Source organism: Rissa tridactyla, chromosome 5 (assembly GCF_028500815.1).
Source record: "Rissa tridactyla isolate bRisTri1 chromosome 5, bRisTri1.patW.cur.20221130, whole genome shotgun sequence".
NCBI classification, from domain to species: domain Eukaryota; kingdom Metazoa; phylum Chordata; class Aves; order Charadriiformes; family Laridae; genus Rissa; species Rissa tridactyla.
This window is the reverse complement of record NC_071470.1, coordinates 64165699-64187560: the sequence shown is the minus strand read 5'-3', so window position 1 is coordinate 64187560 and position 21862 is coordinate 64165699. Positions and strand designations below refer to the sequence as shown.

General features: G+C 42.5%; 2 protein-coding genes across 6 annotated transcripts; one reads left to right on the top strand and one right to left on the bottom strand.

Annotated features, from left to right (window-relative positions):
- Positions 1–1542: 1542 nt before the first annotated feature.
- On the bottom strand, positions 1543–11849 carry BBS12 (Bardet-Biedl syndrome 12). Of its 5 annotated transcripts, none has more exons than XM_054203515.1 (3): positions 11774–11849; positions 10210–10309; positions 1543–7761 (listed from the first exon to the last, which is right to left on the bottom strand). In XM_054203515.1, exon 3 carries the CDS (start codon positions 7743–7745, stop codon positions 5607–5609), a length of 2139 nt encoding a protein of 712 aa, XP_054059490.1. In that variant the 5' UTR covers positions 7746–7761; positions 10210–10309; positions 11774–11849; the 3' UTR covers positions 1543–5606. The 5 variants fall into 5 exon arrangements, with proteins under 5 accessions (XP_054059490.1, XP_054059488.1, XP_054059489.1 ...); XM_054203513.1 differs by lacking the exon at positions 11774–11849 and adding an exon at positions 10771–11200; XM_054203514.1 differs by lacking the exon at positions 11774–11849 and adding an exon at positions 11065–11199.
- Positions 11330–17489, top strand: LOC128910383 (uncharacterized). Its single transcript, XM_054203518.1, has 5 exons — positions 11330–11432; positions 12983–13138; positions 15080–15208; positions 15317–15454; positions 15690–17489. The coding sequence occupies exons 1-5, from the start codon at positions 11430–11432 to the stop codon at positions 15777–15779; spliced, it is 516 nt and encodes a 171-aa protein (XP_054059493.1). The 5' UTR covers positions 11330–11429; the 3' UTR covers positions 15780–17489.
- The last annotated feature ends 4373 nt before the right edge of the window (positions 17490–21862 follow it).

The window sequence follows — 21862 nt, the reverse complement described above, 5'->3', positions numbered from 1 at the left end:
AAAAACAACTGAACAATTTAACACTTCCTGTCAGTTTGCCTTATACAAATTGTAAGGCTTGTAGTAAGTCTCTGTTGTTAAAGGTTCTCCCAAAAGTGCCTGTTGTGCACAGCAGTCCTGGAAACACTGCAGGTTCCAGTAACAGCAAGCACCTTGAAGCAGCACCTCGGTCACATTTGAGTATGGCTCTGTCATATTGCAGGGTGTTACAGAGTTTAAACACACAAACATTTTTTTAAAAAATTCAATAACGAGACATTACATGCATTCCTTACCTGGTGGAGTTGATGCAACTCCTCTAGATGTCCTGCCTGAGTTGGTTATCGGAAGCCAGCCTGCTTTCATAGCAGAAGGCCCCTCCTTGCTGCTGGCCTGCTGCAAGATTCCCAGTTACTTTAACCCACTGCAGAAACCATTAGACAGGGAAACTTCTTAACGTCACTGGGCAAGACGCATGCTGAGAACATTTGTTCTAAAACAGACACTGGCAGCAAAAAATCAAGAAGTTCAAAAGGAAGTAAAGAGGTTAGGCAGCTTCCATACACAGACACCAGAGTAAGCTTGTTTCTTACTCAATTAGATAATACTACTACTACTAACTCCATCCAGAGACATTCTATGGGGGCTTAGGAGTGTTTCGAGAGTATAGAAGATACAGAAAAGATATAGTTTATAGCCGCTAGTGTCATTTTACATTATTAAAAAATATTTTTGTGCAAGTTTGCATCAGTTTCCCAAAGTAACAGCAAAAAGTAATTTCTAGTCTCACTAACTACAGACCCCAGCGTGTGAAAAGGGAACATGCTGAACAGGTGATGTTTCTAAGCTAAAGAGCAAACCATGCTATTCCTTCTGAATGAGGAGCACAGGACAGCAGGCAGATATTTGAGATGTTGAAACCTCTAAAAAAAAAAAAAAAAGTTCTACTCTGCTCCCAATACTTGAATCTTTCCCAGGATAAACTGAAATGGAGATAGGGCAGCCCAGAAGAGCATTCCAAATAGTCTGCTTCCATATCCTCCCAACAAGCCATTCCAAACCATCTTGACTTGATAAACACCAACCTCAGCTATCTGTGATCACAGACCGCCTGGCTCAGGGAGGTTTAGTTTTGCCTTTGCTGGAAGACACCCAGCTCCCCAGTCCCTGCCTCCCCCACTTAGGCAGATAAAGGGCACAGCAGCCCACTCATAGCCGGGCAAGGCAGCAGGCAGCCATGGTGGCTGAGCTCATGGGTGGGATGGCTGGGGTGGCAAGGTAGCACCTGCCAGGCTGCTGCATGCCCCAGGAGCACATTTGGCCTGCTGCGAGCACACATTGCACATCCCTCTTAATATATGTACACACGTGATTTATTCTTACTTCAGTTTTTCCACATGAGAATTTAGAGACAAGGTCCAAAGGGAAGAGAGGAAATCACAGCAGAACTCATCCGAGACACAGCCTGTCCCAGTTCTCCTTCCTTTGCTGTTTCTTTTCTTTACCCGCTGTGCTGTAGGAAGGCAAAGAAACTAATAAATCTTCTGATGATGCTAATGGGTCACTTTACAGTAGACATAAGCCTTGATTAAAACCCTGTAATCAAGACTGCCTTCTGCCTTTGGGATTTAAGCTAACATCTTTGTACTGGGACAATGTTTTTCCTTAAATACTGAAAAGAAATGCAAGGAAAGCTGACAGACCTCCCAGCCTCTTCAGCAGCCCTGACCTAGAATATCAAAAGGAGGTCAGTGCAAATAAACTGTCTTGATTCTCCCAACTGTCTAGCAAGCTCAGGTTTTCACCTTCAGCCTTTCCTACTCCCTAACTACCTTAGCCTGCCCAGCCTCCACCCTCCCCACAGTAATTTCTTGGCCTGCCTGGGTACCACAGCCTCCTACATTTCCTAGCTTATTTTTTTCAGTGCACCTGGTAGCAGGCAAACTATCAGATGCCTCTTGACAACCACTGATCATCAAGCTATCAGAATTTGCATGCAGGCTGTGCCCTCCAGCTCAGCTTGGGACAAGGGTCTCGTTGCCATGATTAAGACCTCTACTACAATTTCAGAAAATCATGAAGGAGCAGAGAGGCCTAAGGAGTTAGCCTTATAAAGATAAACATTAAATAAAATGGCATCAGCCCTAAACAGAAGGAAGAGCGAGCCAGGAATGATGATAGTGGTACGCAAGGGAGAAACAAGGCACCTGACTAGGACAGCGTTTCAGCAGGGAGTGAAACGCTGCCTACTCCTTGGGACAATCCCTTCCCTAAAATCTCTGCCATTTCCCAGGCACATCAAATGTAAAAGCTTAGCTCTTCCATCACATCATACTCTACACAAACAGCCTCTGCGTACCCTAGGAGGAGCCTCTGCCCGGAAGGAAGGCCAAACACGTACACTGGATTTCACATTGCAGAAGGAAGATGGCTTGAGGACAGCATGCATGTTAACCTTCTTCACATATCAAAGAAATAATTTTAAGCAATCCAGGATACAATATCTATCTAGTTGATAAAATTTTCCATTCTGTTGGCTTGTGGAAAAGCAAGTGTTAAATAACCAAACAGCTTTTTAGAAAACCTCTGCATCACAATATTTAAATATATCATTATGTGCTTTTTAAAAGCCTGATTGGAAAAATTACATCATTCTGGACTTTCTGAACATTTGGTGTGTCAGCTCTCAGTGCCTAAGAGCCCTATAAATAGATGTTTGGACCACCTCAATACAATTTATGTATGCAGTTTTTCCATAATCCACTTAACTCTATTATTCAAATAAAGTGCAACAGGATCTTTTCTTGGGAACAGGGATTATGCAATGCTCAGCACAGGAGGTTCAAGAAAAACAGTATAAAGCCAAACATGAGCTGCAAACACTTGCAGAGCAGCAGGATCCGTTTATATTTATATGCTGTGTTTCCATTCCTTTCTCATCTAACAGCCACTAGCTTCTCTTGCCTCTTTTGATCTAACAAACCCTTTCTCTCTCTCATGTCGTAGTACACCAAGAGTGTGGCCAAGCCCTTAAACATCAACTGCCAACAGGTTAATAATGAAAATATAATTGCAGCATGACCAAAACTTTAATATAATTAGATCCCTATGCTGCTAGGAACCACTGTTTCAAATAGAAATTATAAACCCCTATAGTACTTATGAGATTTTGCCAAAATCTACTGAATTCTGGAGTTTGTTAGAAACCCAAATTTAGAGTTTCAAGTCAGAGATGGCTAAATACTATGTGCATAGCTTTCTACACACAAAAAATTTTCCTCTCATATTTCTAAAAGGCAACTGCTATTAATATGCTCCCTTAACCTCCTTAAGAGCCTTCCAGTTACACACGAGTAGAATACAGATATAAAAATAAAAATATGCAATTTAGCAATGAGAACTCTGAATGAAACCTTTGAAAACATACTGTATAATACTATTTTAACACACCCACATATATATCTACGTGTACCTAAACTGTATTTGAGGATGAATTCCATTATCTGTGTCTTTCTTTTCCTTATATAGTGAATATATCAATTATTCACTTAGCGTGAATCACTTCGGTAAATGGCTCTATGAAAGATCCAAGTATATAATTTGATACAGTATATATTCATGTAGAAGAAAGCTCCAGGATAAAATGCGTTTAGATGGATTCTTTTCAAGTTACGGCTTCTGGTCAGTTCAACACTCAAAAGTTGTTTCTAAGGATCTCAATTTAATTCATGCTTAAGGTTAATTTAGAACCTCAGTAACCTACCCCACCTCTCCAGGAAACTCCCAGCTATGGAGACCCACAAGCTGTAAGCAAGTCTCAAAAAGCGCTATTTTTAATCAGAATGCAGTGTAGGTTATGGAGTTATATGTTATGGGGATGAAGCAAAAAAATTTGGAGAACGTGAGGGAGGTAGAAAATATCAGATATTGTCAAGTATCTATTGACAATTATAATGGGATATAATGCCAAAGTGTTATTTTAAAAACTGTCTTTCCTTTTCATGGACTCAAGCCCTCTGGAATTAGGCACCGTGAAATGCAGAGGTAGAGGGAAGGGCCTTCCCAGGAGGAAGGAGCAACGCCAACAGGACACAGAGGCAGAGAACTGTGTTAAGGCTGAGTACAAGTCAGCTGGGGGACTGCCAGTGGTCACGGGGGGTTGAGGCAGCTGATGCTCTTCTCCGAGATGTCTTCTGCAGTGGGGAGATATCGCAAGGACAATAAGTCCAGAAGAAAAACCACCCACTTAAAATAGTAAAAAGGTAGCAGCAAAGTAACAGTAAAATCACCACTCATTTTCTGTCTGCCTTTCCACTGAATCACAACTTAGAAAACACTCTTTAGCCCACCGCAATTCTTAGCTTTCACCACAGAAGGACTGTCTGCCACCAGCACCAGGAATCACAACGAATTTGTGCTTAAACCAAGTACTGCCAGCCATTAGCATTTTAATGAGAAAGTTCTTATAAGCAAGAATCCACTTTAGTATCACCATTTCCATTCTTTTTCCATTCTGTTTTCACCGGACTGGTGAGACATTTCACTTTAAGTGCGATTCAAAATGCCAAGTGCAGAAAAAATATCTCCATAGTTACACACCTCTTTCTTGCAACAAAGTGGCAGTTCTCCATGGCTCTGCTTTGAAATTTTAAATGGTGAAACACAATAAAAATACCTTGCTTCGATCATCACGAGGGATTTGTTTTCAGTTTTTAGCCAACAGCTAAAACATAGAACATTTTCCTCTCTACAAGGATAACTGAAAGAGCCCAAAGGAAATAATGTAAAAATCCAACTTGTAATGTAAAAGAAAACTTTGTGTAGAGATACATCCATTTAGTAATACCAAAAGGGAGGATTCAGCCTAAATTCATGTAAAAATGAGAAACATTCCAGAGGGTATATATTTGAAAATAGGAGATATATGGTCCATATAAATATGCAAAAGTAGAATGTACCAATACAATCTCTTAGCATAAAATGTAACACTCAAATTATTGCAAGTTTAACCCTTACATTTGCAACATACAAAAATTAAGAGAAGATATTAATTAAAAATTTTGGGTTTTATATATATTCTTTCATCTAACACAAATATGCCAATGTTATGTAAGAAATCTCCACCCTTCTTTAGAAGGCATTAAAAGACATCAGACAAGATTAATTTACAGAACACAAGTCCAAATACCTTATACACAGAGAGAACATGTTCAAAACATAAGCACATCCATGGTATCAAACTTTCTTCCAACTAGACTCTGCACGTACCCACCTGCCCAGTGCTCCTCATTACAATGAATAAAAGAACTGAACATCTGCTCTGCTAAATAAGATTAGTCAGTTTGACCGGCTTAATCTATCCATACAGACAATGTCTTTAGTTAGAAATGCATAGCTGGAGTTAGAGGTAAGCCCACAAGTGATTTTTGTTTGTTATTTAACTCCCATTTCTAGAAATAGGAAGTTATATCTACCTTGTGACTGTCTCACATTCTGATTTCCGCTGTTACACTCTACAGTCATAATCACATCTCAATGTTTGCTTTATAAACTATGAAGAAATGTAGGCTGCACCTGGACGTCTTCCACTCACTGACTCGTGGGCATATAAATAAAGCCTGCAAGTCCTATAAAAACATAAATTCACTTGACACATGTGAGTTCAATAGCTGATTCCTTTTGGGACCTGTGATAATTTCGGCATCTGTTTGAAGCACTAGTAGCACTAAGTCTAGAGCTCTCCGCCATGCCTCTGTCTTGGCTGTAACATTATCATAAACCTTTAAACCCTCTCCATCGTCAGCAAAGGGACCAGAACCACCCCTGAGCAGGTCACCTCTTCTAAACTCTTTCAATATATATGCTGAGGGAGAGCCACACTCAGCTGCTTTTTTGAGGTGATGATCAACTGAGGTACACGCTTCCAGCTCTGATGCAGCTTTTGCAGTGTTACACATAACCACTGAAAGATACTGCTTCCAACCGCTTGCTAACGCTTGGAGCACAACTGATGTATACTCTGTCGCAGATGCTGCCAGACAAGGATTGTGAAACTCTCTCACAGCATTTTTATTTGATGGCTGTAAAGGCTGTTTTGCAAGCATCTGAATATGACTAAGGCATAAGAGCTCTGCTGCACCACCACCGAGAAAAACCTTCTCGTCATGTAAAGCATGATGGAGTCGATACGCTAAAGTCCAGAACTGGTCTTCAATGAGCTGCATCTTTGAAGCTACAGTAGTGGTAAGCACGGCTGTGAGCAGGGGAATTCCTTGTACTTTTATCCTGACTGGCACAAGCTCACCCAGATCCATTGCACGCCCATCGCAGGCCTTCCACAGCCCCACCTGGGCTCCGCTCCCCACACAAGAAGCGTTCAGCTGGGTGAGGTACGTCACTGGCTGGGCGCTGGTGACCTCCCCAAAGGCACACAGCACATCCTGAGTCACAGAACCAATTACCAATATACTGTTTGCTATGCATCTTTCCATTAAGTTTTCACACACATTTCCTTTGACCAAAACCAAGTTTACTTCAAAGCTAATCAGAATATCTAACATACTGCTCAGCCACAAGTCTGCTTTGCCTTCTGGTAGGCTAGGATGCTCCAATATGGTCCTTACATTACACGGTCTATTGAAACCTAAGTGACGATATTGTTCAGTTAGGTCACCATCCATTAACAGAATCCGAAGGGGTTTGTCTTCAAAGTATTTGATAACTGTGGTTTGTTCTGGTGACACTAGTGTGACAAAGCCTGGGGAGACACAAGAATAGCTTTCAGGCAGGCCCAGTAAACAGCATGTCACAATTCCTGCAATATTAAACTGAGAAGAGCCACTGCATTCTGCTCTCTCTCGTTGATATGCAACAATGCTCTGCAGCAGTTTCACGCTAGTCTGATTTCCATGGCTCAGAGCCATTGCCAGGTGTCCTAAACCGTAACATTCACATGGATCTGCTGATCGTCCTGAAAGGTATCCCTGAAAACTACCTTGCTGACTTGAAAAATGGCTTTTTCTTAAAGTGCTGAAGTATCTGCTATGGGTTAACTTTTGTTTATTACAGTTGGATGCAATAACACCACTTCCAGAAATCCAAGATGTACTTTTGTCACCCGCTGGTTTGACAAGAGAAGCTATTGAACCCAAGCGGGCCAAAGATGAAAGCAGGCGCTTGTTAAAATTAGAATCATCTTCTTGATGGGAACAAGGATTTACTGGAATTACTTCTTCTGGTGCAGAAATATCTTTCTGAACGTATAGGAAAATGCGGGGATCTAGAAGACTGTCACATCCAATTTGGCAAGTTTTACTTTTAAAAGCATTTGGCCTAACACTGCTAGAACACAGCTCTTTATTTACATCATGTATTGATATTTGAAGACACTGGACTCTCTCACAGCAAGAGTTCAACCCCTCAGACATCACAGATACTATTGCTGAAACAGGAACATTCTGCTGGAGGCACTCCAGTACGGCACTGCTCCACGCACCAATGAGAAACAACAGGGTACTCATCCCAGTCCTAAACTCCTTGTTTTGTGCCTGAATGGTTTCATTAAGAAGTTGTCCGGCAGCACTAGTTAAATCCAAACTTTCAATCAGTCTAACAGCAGAACAGATCAGTGTGCTTTGGTTGGTGCTTTCATCCACAATGAATTTACATGATTTCATTGGCCCCAATAATGTTCTTCCAGTTAACGCCAAGGCTGAGAGCTGCTGAAGTCCAATATGTCTTCTTGCATTCACATCCCTGAAAGCCATGGGCAGCAGGCAGCATCTGTGAACAGAACATGAACATATTGCCCCATCCTCACAGCACTCCAGAGCATGTATCACCAAAAATGAAATTGACAACCTAACACTGAACACAGCTCTGCCATGCGCCTCTCTCCACAAAACAGTTCTTCAGTCTGTGCACTTATTATGAGACATCGATGCACACAGTTGCTGAAATGGTGCATTGCTAAAATACCATGGAATTTTTTCTTGCTGGCAGATAGTACAGTGCTGTTAGTTCCAGTGGTTTCTTAAAAAAGAAGCAGTAGAGATTCTATAAAACTACCATTTCTCTCCTGATCTGCAATCTGGAATTTCAGCTATTTGCCTTACTTAGGGCAAAAGTTCATTAGAGCAGAATGGACCATTATGTGCAAAACCAAAGTGCTCTCTACAGATCCATCTTGGTACCAATAGTTACGCCGCTGACTTTAACCTTCAAATCTGGAAAAACATAATCAAATTTATTTTATCCTGATTCTATTTGTTCCACATAGCATGCATCAATATTTCATTAAATGTACATGAAAAGGAATGCCACTTCTTCATACCTCACAAAGCAAACTGCCAAGACTTTCAAGTTTTGATCTACTAGTCAGTTTTAGCATGCCAAAAATAAATCTTCTTCTTTCCCTTGAAATCCCTTCCACGCCACACTCCTGGGGCAGACCACATGGATTAAACTGAAGCTTCCTTTTTTTTTTTATTTACTTTTTGAATGAAAAAGTATACACATCAAGAATTAAGAACCCTGAACTCATGTACCTTTTATGCTCAGATTCAAATGATTTATTTAATCTCACTAAAGGTCCCTTTGCGTAGTTAATTCCAAATCCAAAAAACTAATTTTCCGCCCCACTCGGTGAAAGTCCATCTGTACATTAACTCAAATGAAGACAAAATGTGACTTTAAAAAGCAGAATAGGCAGTCAGAAATAACCTTTATATGCTGACAGACCTGAATTTCTAGTCTAGCCCAAACTGACAACAGAATTTCCTTTCAATTATTAGGTACATCTTGAATTACCAAAAGAATCATTAACCAGGAAATTATTTTAGTCTATAGTTATCTGTAATGAACAATTTTAAAAAAAGGACTTTTAGATAAGCAAGTGCTTCTGACTTTAAAACTGCACTAGGAGTGCACATCTGAAAACCTCCATCCAACCTGCTTAAGGGTTTTTACAGAAATTTTTCTTGGCAATCTCTTGTGGTAATGGTCTAGCCATGCTATGTACCTATATCAGCACTTCCAGTAGTAATAATAAAAAGCCTCTTTTTTCCTGAACTGGAATCCTTAGCTTAATGTAACAGGTAGTTTGTTTTGAAACAAATGAACAATAAAACAGAAGCGATTAAATAATAATCATTGGATCACAGAATCCAATATGAAACGTGTTTCCCCCACTTGCCTGAAAACTCATTCCATCTGATTTCTCTTAAGGATTTACTAAAACAGTCATTTTGGTTTGGGGTCTTTTTTTTTTTGCCTTTTGTTTGTTTTTGTTGGTTTTTTTGTGTTTGTGGGCGTTTTTTTGTTTGTGGGTTGGGTGGGTGTGTTGGTTTTTTTTTTTTGGTTGGTTGGCATTTGTTGGGGTTTTTTTGTTTGGTTTGTGGTGGTTTTTTTGTTTTTTTGGTTTTTTTTTCACTGTTTGTGAATTCAAGCGGTTCTCAACTCACGATGGTCACTTCTCAACCTGCTCTTGTTTTGACAGAAGGAACAAATAATTAATTTGTGGTTCTCTTCATAAAACTTAGGAAAGAGCTAAGTTAGCTATGCTGAAAGTAATGCTTTCTCACTACCTGCGTCCTTGGCATATCATTCTGGGCAGAAGGCCATGCTGCTGTTTGGATGGGAGACAACTATGGAAGGACTGGTGGGAAAGGTCTTTCCATTTTTCAGTACAGTGAACTTCTTACTTCCCAGTCACTCTCTTCTTAAAATAGTTTTTATTTCAATGAATGTGAAACCAAGACTGGTTATGTAATTAGAGTTAGTGCAGCAACTTCTATCAAGCCACCATGCTTTCACTAAGCCTCAAGACAGACAACCACAAGTTGCTTAAGTAGAATTTTCTCTGAAATTTAAGTTGGAAAATGAACCCCTTACTTTCAGCTTAAACTCATACTGTAAAACTGTAGCTTCATTTTGGACACCAGCCTGGACTCCTGCAGACCCATAAACCTGAACCAAATGGACCCAGGGCTTGGCAACAAAATCAGATGAAGGCAGGGCATGCATTTACAGGAAAGAATGTTTTTATTTCATTGCTTGCACAACCTCTGGCCTGTGCGACTTATGATTTTGTGATACTTCCCCCCCTACCCTGTTTTTGTTTTATGTATATTATTTGGGCAAGAACATCACACCATCCTATGCTGTAGGAACCAATATAAAGCAGACACAAAAATTCAAGTTTTCGTCCCTCCCCATTCCCTGACCTCTTACCTCTTTTTCCACCCAGTCCGAGGTGGAAAAGATAAAGGGTCAAGTGGAATTACATTTCAGAGTCAAACACAAGTGAGGTCAGCAAAGAGAAGGCGGCATCCTGGAGAATGAACGGACAAACTGGTAGTGAAGGACAGCCATGTGTGAGACACCAACTACTGATGGCTTCTGCTGAGCTAACCTGTGTGCTGACCTACTGCTGCCTGCCTCATCACCTCTCTCTGCAAGCGTAATAAAACTCAACCTTATGTTCAGTTTATGTTTACACACACAGGTTTGAGGGATCTCAAGTGAAGAACTCCAGAATACAGAAAGTATACTAAACACTTATTATTCACTGTGCCTTACAGCACCTCAACCATGAAGGCTAAACTAACATATTTTAGATCAGTTTTCCAAATTAATGTATTTCTGTGAATGGCTGGCAAAAAAAAGTCTTGCATGCATGCATTCGTAGACATTCTCTTGTGCCAGCACGGGTGCACAATGAATGAGAAACGATTAGAAAATGCTCTGCTTGCAACTAAACCACCAAGAGTTCAGGTAACTGACTCAACTTACCTGGTCTACCTAAAAGTCAACACTGTCACTACTACTGTTGGAAGAAAAGAGCTTCCTAGATCGGCGCAGCCAAACCCAAACGCCCATGGTGAACCAGCCCGGCGTCACTCGCAGCCTGCAGGTGGAGAACAGCCAGCCCGCCAGCGGGGAGGCGGAGGGCACCCCCCAGCAGGAGCCGAGGCCCGCTCAGCTGCCGCCCTGCTCAGGCCTCGGCCCTCATCCGCTTCCTCTCGGCCGGCGGACCTGGCCCAGGCCCCTAACCGTCCCCGCAGCAGGAGGGTGCTGGTTTCTCACCGATTTCCTCCGCTCCCCACGGCCGGGCTGAGGCGAGGCGGGCCGCTAACGGGCGGCCCCGCCGCGCGCCACCAACGGCCGCCGCGCGCGCCGCGTTGCCAGGAGACCGCCGCTTGTTTGCGGAGACTGCGAGCGGAGCGGCCCGTGTACCCCCCGCCCCGCGCCCTCTCGTGACATCACGAGCCCGCCGGCTGCCATTGGCCCGCGCTAAGGGACGGGGGCGGGTTCCCAGCTACGTCCGGCTCGCCCATTGGACGACCCCGCCGCCATTGCGTGCGGCGGTGGGAGAACTCGCCTCCCCGAGGCGGGCCGTGAGGAGCGGCGGGGCCGAGCGGGTCGTATCGCGCCGGAGCGGCGTCGGCCAGATGGTGAGCGTCCTTCCCCTCGCCGCGGGCTCCCCTTCCCCTTGCCGCCTCCCGCAAGCTGCCGGCTGAGCCCCCTCTGCGCCATCCCGCTCGGCTTTCCCGGGGGCCCGGAGCCCTCCGGCCATCCTCGGCCTCCGGCGGGCAGGCAGCCTTCGGGCTCGGAGGGCTGCGGGGAGGTAGCGTGGGGCCCGCGCCGGCTGCCAAGGCCGGCTGTGTCGGTCGGTTTCCTCACACAACGCGGAAGTCAACACCCCGTCAAAAAGGGCAAGGAGAACCCCCCTACCCCCCAAAAAAACCCCAAACTTAGCACTATGAAAAACACCAAGAATCGCAAAATATGCTACCTGCTTTCCTGGTGTGGGGTAAGCCAGAGGGAATATGCTTACTGATCTCCTCCACTTTGTTCGGTCCCCTGTAGCATGTGGCACCTGTAAATGGCATCGGGCAGGCGAGAAGATGCAAAGTAAAACGGATTTGCACAACTGGGTTTTGAAATAAATGGGACAGGAAGCAATGCACATGCTACTCCTCAGAATCATCAATATTTTCTCTATCAAAAGCTAGGTTTGATAGCTTTTATCACCAGGCGCTTCCAAAAGCAACAGAATATTTCTAATACATATATATATAAAAAAATATATTCATATATATATAATATATACATGATATATTCATATATATAACCCAGTTAAAGTTTGGGGTGGGAGGGACTGTGCCTCCTTCCATGAATCTGTGCAGATTCAAGACTAAAGGACTAAAATCTGGCTGCTGCTGGTTTAGAAGAAAACCTGTACTTGAGGAAAACATCTTTCCTGCTCAACAGGCAGGTGGTGGTGGGGAAACACTCTGTACTACACCAGCTTACACCAGAAGCAGGAAAGGTCTCAGAAGCATCCCGGATAATAGTGCTCAGCACAAGCAGATAAGTTCTGCTTATGGGACAGATTTTGTGTTGATCTCTCTGCTACCACCGCCTGTTGTTACCTAGGCACCACAGGGAGTTGGTGGACAGGCTAGAGCCACACAGCTCCCTTTAAACTTTGCTCCAGACAACTTTATGCTCTCAGACATCCCATTTCAACGCTGACTTTGAGGAGTGGCCAAATTTGAGTCCCACTTACAGTCAAGACTGTGTACAACCAGCCTTTTTAACTGCGAGGATGATTTACTCACATTTTCCCAGTGAAACCACTCCTGACATGTCAAGGCAACCAGCAGGAGATGCAGAGGGTCTTGGTCACCTCAGTGGAGTGTTCATTTTCAGACTGCCCGCCTGTTTTTCTAGCATTACTCCTTTAATTGATGATCTTTCTGTTTAAAATAGAAAACATGGAGCCCAAATTGTTATTCCCCAGTAACACAGTCTTCAGTTGCTTTTCTTTCTAGAATAACCCAAGAAAATGAGCATAGAGACCCACTGTCTACCACTTGCAGCAAAGAATGTGTCTCGCTTCCGCTACAGCTTTACTGTTGGTATTTATAATTTAGTTATGTTTCAAATTTTCCCCCAGAGTAGGCTATCTGTTATGTTTTCTCTCCTTCACTTTCTGAAGGCATCCAACTATAGAAAACCTGGTGTAAGTACAGCCCAGCGAAAGAAAAGTGGCTTGAAACCTGAACTTACAGAAGAGCAAAAGCAGGAGATCAGAGAAGCTTTTGATTTGTTTGATACTGATGGATCTGGAAGCATCGACATAAAAGAACTGAAGGTTTTCAAACTTTTTTTTTTTTTCTTGGGTGGAAATATCTTTGGTCTCAAAGTTGTAGCCGCTTTTTCTGTTTGTCCAGCTCTATTTTAAAACAGTTTTGGAGTACAAACAAGAATTAGGCTGTCATGACCGAATTTGGGGTGTACTACATGGCTAACCTGAGAAAGCTCCGTATGTAATACTTCAGAGCAGGCAGGCTTCCCTAATACGTGGATAGTAGGTCAGATAGATTTGAATATCTGAGCATTAGAGGAACTAAACAATTCCTGTGTTTAGGTACACACAGTACACATTTCAGTTTTCACGACTGACTGAGATCATTGGTTCTCAGAAGCAGACTTTTCTTGTTCTGGGATAAGCGTCAGTGTATCAGATTTTTTCTTCCTCTCAGAACTTAACACACAGATTCTGCATACATTCAGGAAAGATACAATCATCTTTTCATATACATAATCCAAAAATTATCTGGTTTTTAATTTAAAAAAAAGAACAAAACAGATCTGAGTTGCATTTCAGTAGCAGTTCAGGTGGTGTGTGCGTGCACAGGCACACACGCAATAGTACAAGGGTGAAAATTATTCTCAGTTCACTCCCTATGTTTTTATGTGTCTGACCTTTTTTTAACCATGAACCTTTTATCCCAATTATCTCCTTGACCTTGATTTCTCACAGACACACACTCTGCCTCAATTTCTGTGTATGTAACCTAGAAGCATGAGTTACCTAAGCCTGTGGCTTATCTCAGGATTTATTTGGAAGTACTTAGGCTTGGTTAAGGAGAGCGTGTTCTCTGAACACAGATGATACATGTTAAAATACAGTTCTTAAAACAGACTGAAATGTTTTAGCATCAACCATTTAATTCTATGTTTTTCTTTTTCAAAATAAATTCAAAATAATGGATATTTTACAATAGAAAATGTTCCCCTCTGAAAGACAAAATGGAACATTTTCAGTTGCCTCATTGCAAGAAACTGGTCAGAAAACACACTCCAGGTAAATGTTAAGTTTCTGGTGAGTTGGCACTTTACAGTAGAAAAGTGTTTAGTGAGAAAATTTCAGCCTAATATTAACTATTGATTTCCACTAGAGCATATAGGAAGAACGAACGTTCACAGTTCAAATCTTCCTCTAGTTATGTGTTCTTAAAACTTCAGTCTCTGAATTAAATATGCTGCAATCACCTGGCACACCAGGACTGTGAAATTACTAGTAAACACCGAAGTAGCAAAATCATTGTTCTAAGCTGGTGAAATGCCAGAGCCCAGTTTTAAACAATGTTAATATTAAGCATTTGTACAAGAATCTACACAACTGTTTTTGCAGTAATACTTTGCCTCTGCTCTGTAAGGCTCAGAAGGTTTGCTTTGCTTTTCCTCAACTAGCACAGCAGTCAGTCTTTGATTTGCTGAGGCTGACACGCTTACAGAGTACTCCTAGTTCCTACCCCCTCGCCAGAAGTGCCAAGAGCTCTGCATATGGATTTCTTCTATGCCTGTGCACCAGATTGCATAGATTAACTGCACGTAACTCTACACCTATCCAAATTAATGGGCATTCTGCCCTTAATTTCAAATGTTGCAAGATCACATCCCTGGTCTCCAAACCTCCCTTGAAGTCCCATTTTGATAATCCAGTCCCTTTAGGAACTATGTAAATTGGAATCTTTACTTAATTCAGACACAAAAAGTTTGTCTTAGTTTCAGAAATATATCCATGTTCCACGTGGATCTAAAGAGAAAATATGTCTAACCCTTAAGAATATCAAGCCTACACTATTACTATTTGGAAAGATGAAACAAGCAGTTGAGATATATCAAGATGGTTTTCATTGCAGTGAGTTATTATTACAGTGTTGGACAAGGAAATTAAACAAGCTTTAGTGCAGCTGCTGTCAGTATAATGCTGGTGTCCTCCTAACAGAATTGCTTTTTGGCACAGGTTGCGATGCGTGCTTTAGGCTTTGAGCCAAAGAAGGAAGAAATTAAGAAAATGATAGCAGATATTGACAAAGAAGGAAGCGGCACCATTGACTTTGAAGACTTTTTGGCTATGATGACGCAAAAAATGGTAGGGTTTCTTAATATAAATTCTTGTGACAGCATAAAAAAAATACCGCAAAGGATTATCTCTGTGGCAGGTGTTTTCTAATTAATACATGCTTTACTCCTGTTTTAGAGTGAAAAGGATTCAAAAGAAGAAATCTTGAAAGCTTTCAGATTATTTGATGATGATGGGACAGGAAAAATTTCATTCAAAAACTTGAAAAGGGTTGCCAAGGAGCTGGGAGAAAATTTAACAGATGAAGAACTTCAGGTAAATTCTGATTTGCCAGAGCTTTTCTAACAGGCACAGACCGATCCTGTAGCTCCTAAAGACGGGGTGGAAATTTATGCCTATACAAAAAGGGCTAAGAGGTCAGAAATACAAAGAGCAATCAAATACATAGTTAATATTTTGACATCAAGTGCTTCTGATTATTTGTTTTAATGAATGGAAGATCTTGTGTTTAGGGTCCAGTGCCTGATCAAATGTACAATATGTTTTGCAGGAAATGATTGATGAAGCTGATCGAGATGGAGATGGAGAAGTGAGTGAGCAAGAATTTTTGAGAATCATGAAGAAAACTAGCTTATATTAATATTTGTTGCCTTGCTGTACAGCTGCTCCAAAAGATAATCTGGAAAGACTTAAAAACTGGGCTTGTGTCTCCTGCATATTTTCTGCCATATAAAGAAAGTCTGGAAAGGACAGATTTTTGGTTCATTCTTCTTTTTCAGCAAAGATAATTGGGGGGGAGGTGGGGGGTGGCTTCAGAACTGTCACAATGGTATTACAGAAGTAAAAAGGAAGGATGAACTGAACCTGCAAGGCAGGGTCCCTTCCCCTCCCCCTCAATAATTTCACTGATTGCCATTTTGGATAAAGAACGTTGTGTTTCAACAATTTTAACAAAAAGATACTTCACTTGAGATGTGAAGATTCCCACTGCTGCTGGGAAAGGCCACTTTTGACCTTCCTAAGGCTACAGAATGAAGGTACAAGCACAGAATTTTTATTCCTTTTAAGGCTTTTAGGTTATCTTTTGGTATTTGTCTCCTTTTGTTTATTCACATGGAAGACTGTAAAACCAATTGCATATCTGTCTTCATTTCTGTATGAAACACTGTTTTCCCATGGCAAAGTTGGTTTTGGACCTAATGGGAAGCAAATGTAGATAACTAGATTTGGTTTTTCATTTGGAGTTCTGTGCCATCAGTAGATGTTCTGTTTATCTGGTCATCTGAAACCTAGTTTACTTGAATGTAACCTGCTTGGATTATCAAAGTTTATTGTATAACCAGTCAACATCTTGTGCCATTGTTCTTACTCCCACGACGTTACAGAGCTGCTGTCATGCCAGGATTTTAGGTACCTAAAAAGTTCAGTTCTGTGGTGGACTAGAGTAAATTTTGGTTTCGTCTGTTTACAGTCAAGTTGCAGGGACGACTCACATTTAGATCCATGCAATCTAAATTAATTTCTGACATCACAGGTTTGGTTTTGTTGTTTGGTTTTTTTTGTTTGTTTGTTTTATGGAGTACCTTCATTTTTGTCAGCATTTCTTGCATATACTGTCAGTCTAGGATTTACTGGAGAGCCGTATTTCCTTCTGTATTACGGTGACAGAGCAGTGACACACAATATGACATCTGATTATGTGGTTCTGCAGGAGGTTTTATCCTTGGGTCCCAACTAGACAATCAGCTTCAAAACTGCAGGGAAATGGTATAATCTCAAATCACATCTCTCTCTAATGAGGCACCAGGAGGAGTTTGTTACGGCTCACAGTGAAGTGGCAAGCAGGTAGCAAAATGCTGGAAGGGGAGGGAAAGAACAGTATTTCCCCAGTTTCTGTTAAGATCCCTCTTCAGAAAGCTTCTGCTCCTTGACAGCACTAAGGAGGTTTGTAGAAGAAAGGAAAAGCCAGCTCCTGGATTAGCTCCTTATTACAGCTGCTCCAGCTCTCCAGAGCTGTAAGGGCCCAGCAGGGGGAGAATTAGTTTCAGGAGCAAAAAGGAGAAGTGTTCATTTATCTGTCTTCTCAGTCTGCAGATGTGGACCTGGCGCGTTCTGCCTCAGTCCTCCCAGTTTCTGCCCCCCCCCCCCCGAACAACTCTAAACTGCCCCTCTCTAACCTGTGCAGAAGTAGGCTTAAACCTGTGGGAGAAGAGGGATTGTGTAGGACCCTGGAACACTCAAGAGACCTGTGAAGTCTCCTATTAACGTATTCAGTGGCAGTAGATGTAACCTGTAGTACTGTAAGCGTTTTAAAAGTCTATTAACTTTGTATAAGTGTGAAATAAAACTGTTTTGCAAGTTAAGGACTTTGCGTGCTTTATAACTGGGTGTGCTTACTATGAAAACTAAATTTTTAAAGATAGTTTTAAAGCATTAAATGGTTCACCAAGTACATTTTCACTTTCATTTATCTTTTCTTTCTAAGAGAGAAATTCTTAGGTGCATCAGTCTATCACATAATTCCTCTGCCTCTCCCACTATGCTGATTAAAAGTTTCTAGTACTAACCACTTATATTCAGAAAGGGAAATCTGAAGTTCTAGTTGATGATGGGGAATCCCAAGAGCCTATTAAGAGTGACTGTACTTTTTAAAATGCTGCCACAGGAAGAGATTGATGACTCTTGTTTACCTATGATGCATGTCACTTCTCTCTTCCTGTTCTAATCCCATTACCTGACTTCTGTAGGTAGGAAAAAGACACACAATCATACCTACCATACACACTGCAATGATGAGACGTTTTTTCTGGCTTGCCCATTAATCTCTTAAGTCTGGAATGTCGAGCAGTGGCTGAATTATCACAAAACTCACAAGCGTTAACGTAATAGAACAAGTGTCCCGCGTCACTTTAGTTTGTGTGATGGTGAGGGATATCTCATCTCCTCTTCAGCCACATGCAGCGGGTGTGACGACTAACACAGCAGCATCAACAGCAGCCCACAGCAGTGCTCTGCTTCGTGTGAATTATTTTCGGTGCCCTTGCGAATCCTTCCTGTCCCTTCTCAAATTTTATCTTTTATATTTCTATACACGGTGGAGGAAAAGGAGCCTGACTGAAGCCAATGCTAGAACTTGGAGTTAGGTTTGGGTGAGGAACGGGTGCCCATTCAGGCATTTCATCCTTATACTGTGCTGGAGAATGCAACTCAGATGACTGAACTGGGAAGGTACCCAGCAGGCATTTTTCCTGGGCTCTGTTCTAGTGCCTATTTGAGTATCTTACCCTAAATGGAGGGGTTTCACTAGAGGAGACGGATCACTTGCACCCCTCTCCTCCTCTTGCCAGTCACTCTATTCTCAAAAGTAAGAGCTGGGGCACTTCCAGGAGACTTGGATTCAACTCCTTTGCACTGAAGCGCCAAAAAAGAGGCAAAGCAGTGATCTGGGTTCCCTTGCCTGAAAGGACCCATCCCTCAAGGCACCTGAACTCTAGAGGTCACCAGCGTGAGCGCGTACTGACTGGTGCAGAGGGGAAGGCTTCAGTCACAACCCTGCCTGGTGTTCCCTACAGACTGATCTGGGCAGCTCCAGGGTGGGGGCGAGACAGATGCCTGTGAACCTCATCCTTTGCATCCCCTTTCTCCTTTGTGCCAACAGGGAGGCTGGGTTCTTACCTGGCATTTGCAAATTCCCCTCGGATGGCTGCAAGATGTGCATCCAGCTGAGATCCTTCCTTCTTGCAACATGAGTGAAGCCGGGTTTTCAGTTTGAGTGTTCATGCCAGTCAGACACTGTACAAAAAGGAAAGTGGAACTGCAATTTATATTTGGCAAGCATCTAGATATCAAAGCATTGATAAGGGCGATAGCTCCTTGGGAGATAATATTGCAAATGACTTCCAGTGAAAAATGTTTTAAAATGAAAATGTACCAGGCTTTTAATAAAATTCAAAATAGTTCAAGAGAAAAAATTTACTAACAAGTTATATTCCAAAATATGCCGGTGGCATGGTAATTTTAAACTAACCTTTGCTGTTATCTCCCCTGCGCAACTATCAGTTCTTTACCATCTCTCAGCCCCACAATCCTGCCGGTCTCACAGTAAAGCAAATCTTCAGCTCGCTCTAGAAAAAAAAAAAAACAACAAAAAACGTGACAACTTGAGACATTGGGCTGTTGTGCTTTCTCACCACATCACAGTGACGAGTGGATAAAGGCAGCGATCTGGAAGGCCATTCAGTTCTTTGCAGTTATACCTGTGCCAGGTGTGTGTAGAACAGCAGGCTGGCCAGGCAAAAGAGTAGACGAGTCTGGCATTGCTTGAGGTGCTCATGTGGTTAACTGGTAACAAGTGCTACGCTCTCACTTCTCTAGGTGTGAGTTTGTTTTCAGAGCAATAAGCACAGGGTCAACCTCTAACATTGCAGAAAAATAATGGCTTTTCAGGTAAACCTAATCTTTGGTATTTAGGCGGGGGTGGGGGGGGGGGAGTGGGCAACAGAAGAAACCCTTGGTGTGCTTTCATATGCCAAGAGTCCCACTAACAGAGCCCGAATACTTCAATAAATTGATGCAGCATTTAATAGTAAAATATTTAAACTGATCATTCACAGTTCTGAAGAATAACTCTCATGTCCTGCAAACTGCCTGTCACACCACCTACGTGCAGTTTTAATTCCCTAGAAACCTCCTCACTCAGTTCAAAGAAATCAAATATTGCCACGGTACATTTGCTTTTAAACACCCCTGGATAGTGTAAGCGGATTTTGAGAAGGGCTCCAGCAGTAGAAAGTGCTATGAGCCAGAATTCACCATTGCCACATTTGACACATGGAAATGCTGGCAGAACACATTTTTCTGCCACGGGTTAAATCTTCCTGCCGCCTCAGCAAAAACTCTACAGTACCATATTACTTAAACCTGTTCCATGTGCTGGCTGGTACTTTTAGCACTTTGCAAGTGTAGCAGCGCAATGTACTGCCTTTAGGTGGTGCATTTTGTGCAGACAGTCATTCTCCCAAAATATCAACTTTAAATCCAAATCAGGACCGCTGAGACTGCATCCAGGTATTGTTGCCAGTGGCGCCCCTGCCCGCCCAGAACTTATTCTCCCTGCTACGGTTGTTTGAAAATTATTTTTGTTCCCTTACACAGATAAAAACAAATGAAGATGAGAAAAATACCGCTCCCGAGATGCTTCAAAACACATGCTTTGTTTCAAAACCTAATTACATATGCTAACAAAAACTAGCCACAGCTGTCTGACGTATTTTACAAAAATCAGGCAGGGAGAGCAAATAACCAGATAGTTGGGGATCGAGCAAACAAAGTGCTCAGTCTACAGGCTGGGATGATCCTTGACACTTGAGGAAAGAAACTCTATGAGGACAATTCTGCAGAGACAGCTTCCTTTTGGTCATATGTATCAATATAAATAGCCAAACAACAATTCAGTATGCCACTGCGCAGGGCTATTAGGCACAAGCCTCTCTGTATCGCTCCAGGAAAGATGTGGCCAGGACACAACCTCTGCTACAGCCCAAAGGTTCTGTGAAAGTCTCTGCTGAGCAGGCGTAAAATTCTGCTTTTGCTGGGCGTTGCACACTCTGCGTAACTACAGGGTGCGCTCCTAAATTTTAACATTAAGGAAAGGTGTAAAAATCTTTTCTCTCTCTCTTAAAAGGGAACAAAGAGCTGACAGATCGGAGAGCGTGACAGTCTCGCTAGAGGGCATACAGTTACTAACATGTAAGATGAGTGATGCTTATTTCCCTCCTCTGTGGCTTTTAATGACGATCGAAAATAGGCTAACAAGCCACCATCCAGCTGGGGCTTGAAATATGCGGTCAGATACAGAATTATTTTTCTCTGAAAAAAGAACACAAGGCTTCTCACACAACTCACAAGTGCAAAATGCTGTAATTATTAGTTGGTTGTTCAAAGCTAAACCCCCAAACCACACTTTCTGAAACTCCCACTCTGTATCAATAACTACAAACACACTCTCAGGGGAGCGGAGACTGAACTTGCCTTTCACACAGTCCCCCCCGAGCGCTCTGACCACTACACTGCAGAGTTATTTTCTCTCTTTGGGAATATTGCTGTCAAATGGAACCACTTCATGCAGAGAGACAGAGTCAGACCTGCTGCAGGATGCTTCTGGCCCTCCCTTGGGATGTGGGAAAGCTGGAATAGTGGCCTTGCTTCGAATCAAGAGGAAGAAGGATTTGGGAATTAAGACTCTTGTCCCCAAGGTGAGTGTGTTGACCTTTAGGAGGCCGTCTGCACTGGGATGTGTCTTATTCCAATGGTCTTGTGGGGTGGAGCATGACCAAGAAACACGTTTTCAGGCAACTGCCTGGCCAGAGGTCAAAAGCATGATAGATGGACACCTGCCTTGGCTTAAAGGCAGCTCAAAATATCAAGAGCTTGACAGCTCATATCTACTGCTGGAAAAATACAGGAAGAGATGTGGAGTCAGGGTGGAGCGAGACAGAGGACCTGCAAAGTTTGATGCCTCAAAACCCAATTTATGTGCCCAATTCCTTAAGCAGTACAGAGAGAAAGAGGGTCTTACAGCCACAATCCAAATTTCTCTGCTAACTCGGGAGGCCAGCAGAGCTGGTTCCCAGCAAGCCTGCTCCACGCAGGGCAGCAGAACACACAAGAGCAGTTCAGGCTTCATCCCAAACGGTACCAAAGTGTCACCTACCTTTAAAAGCC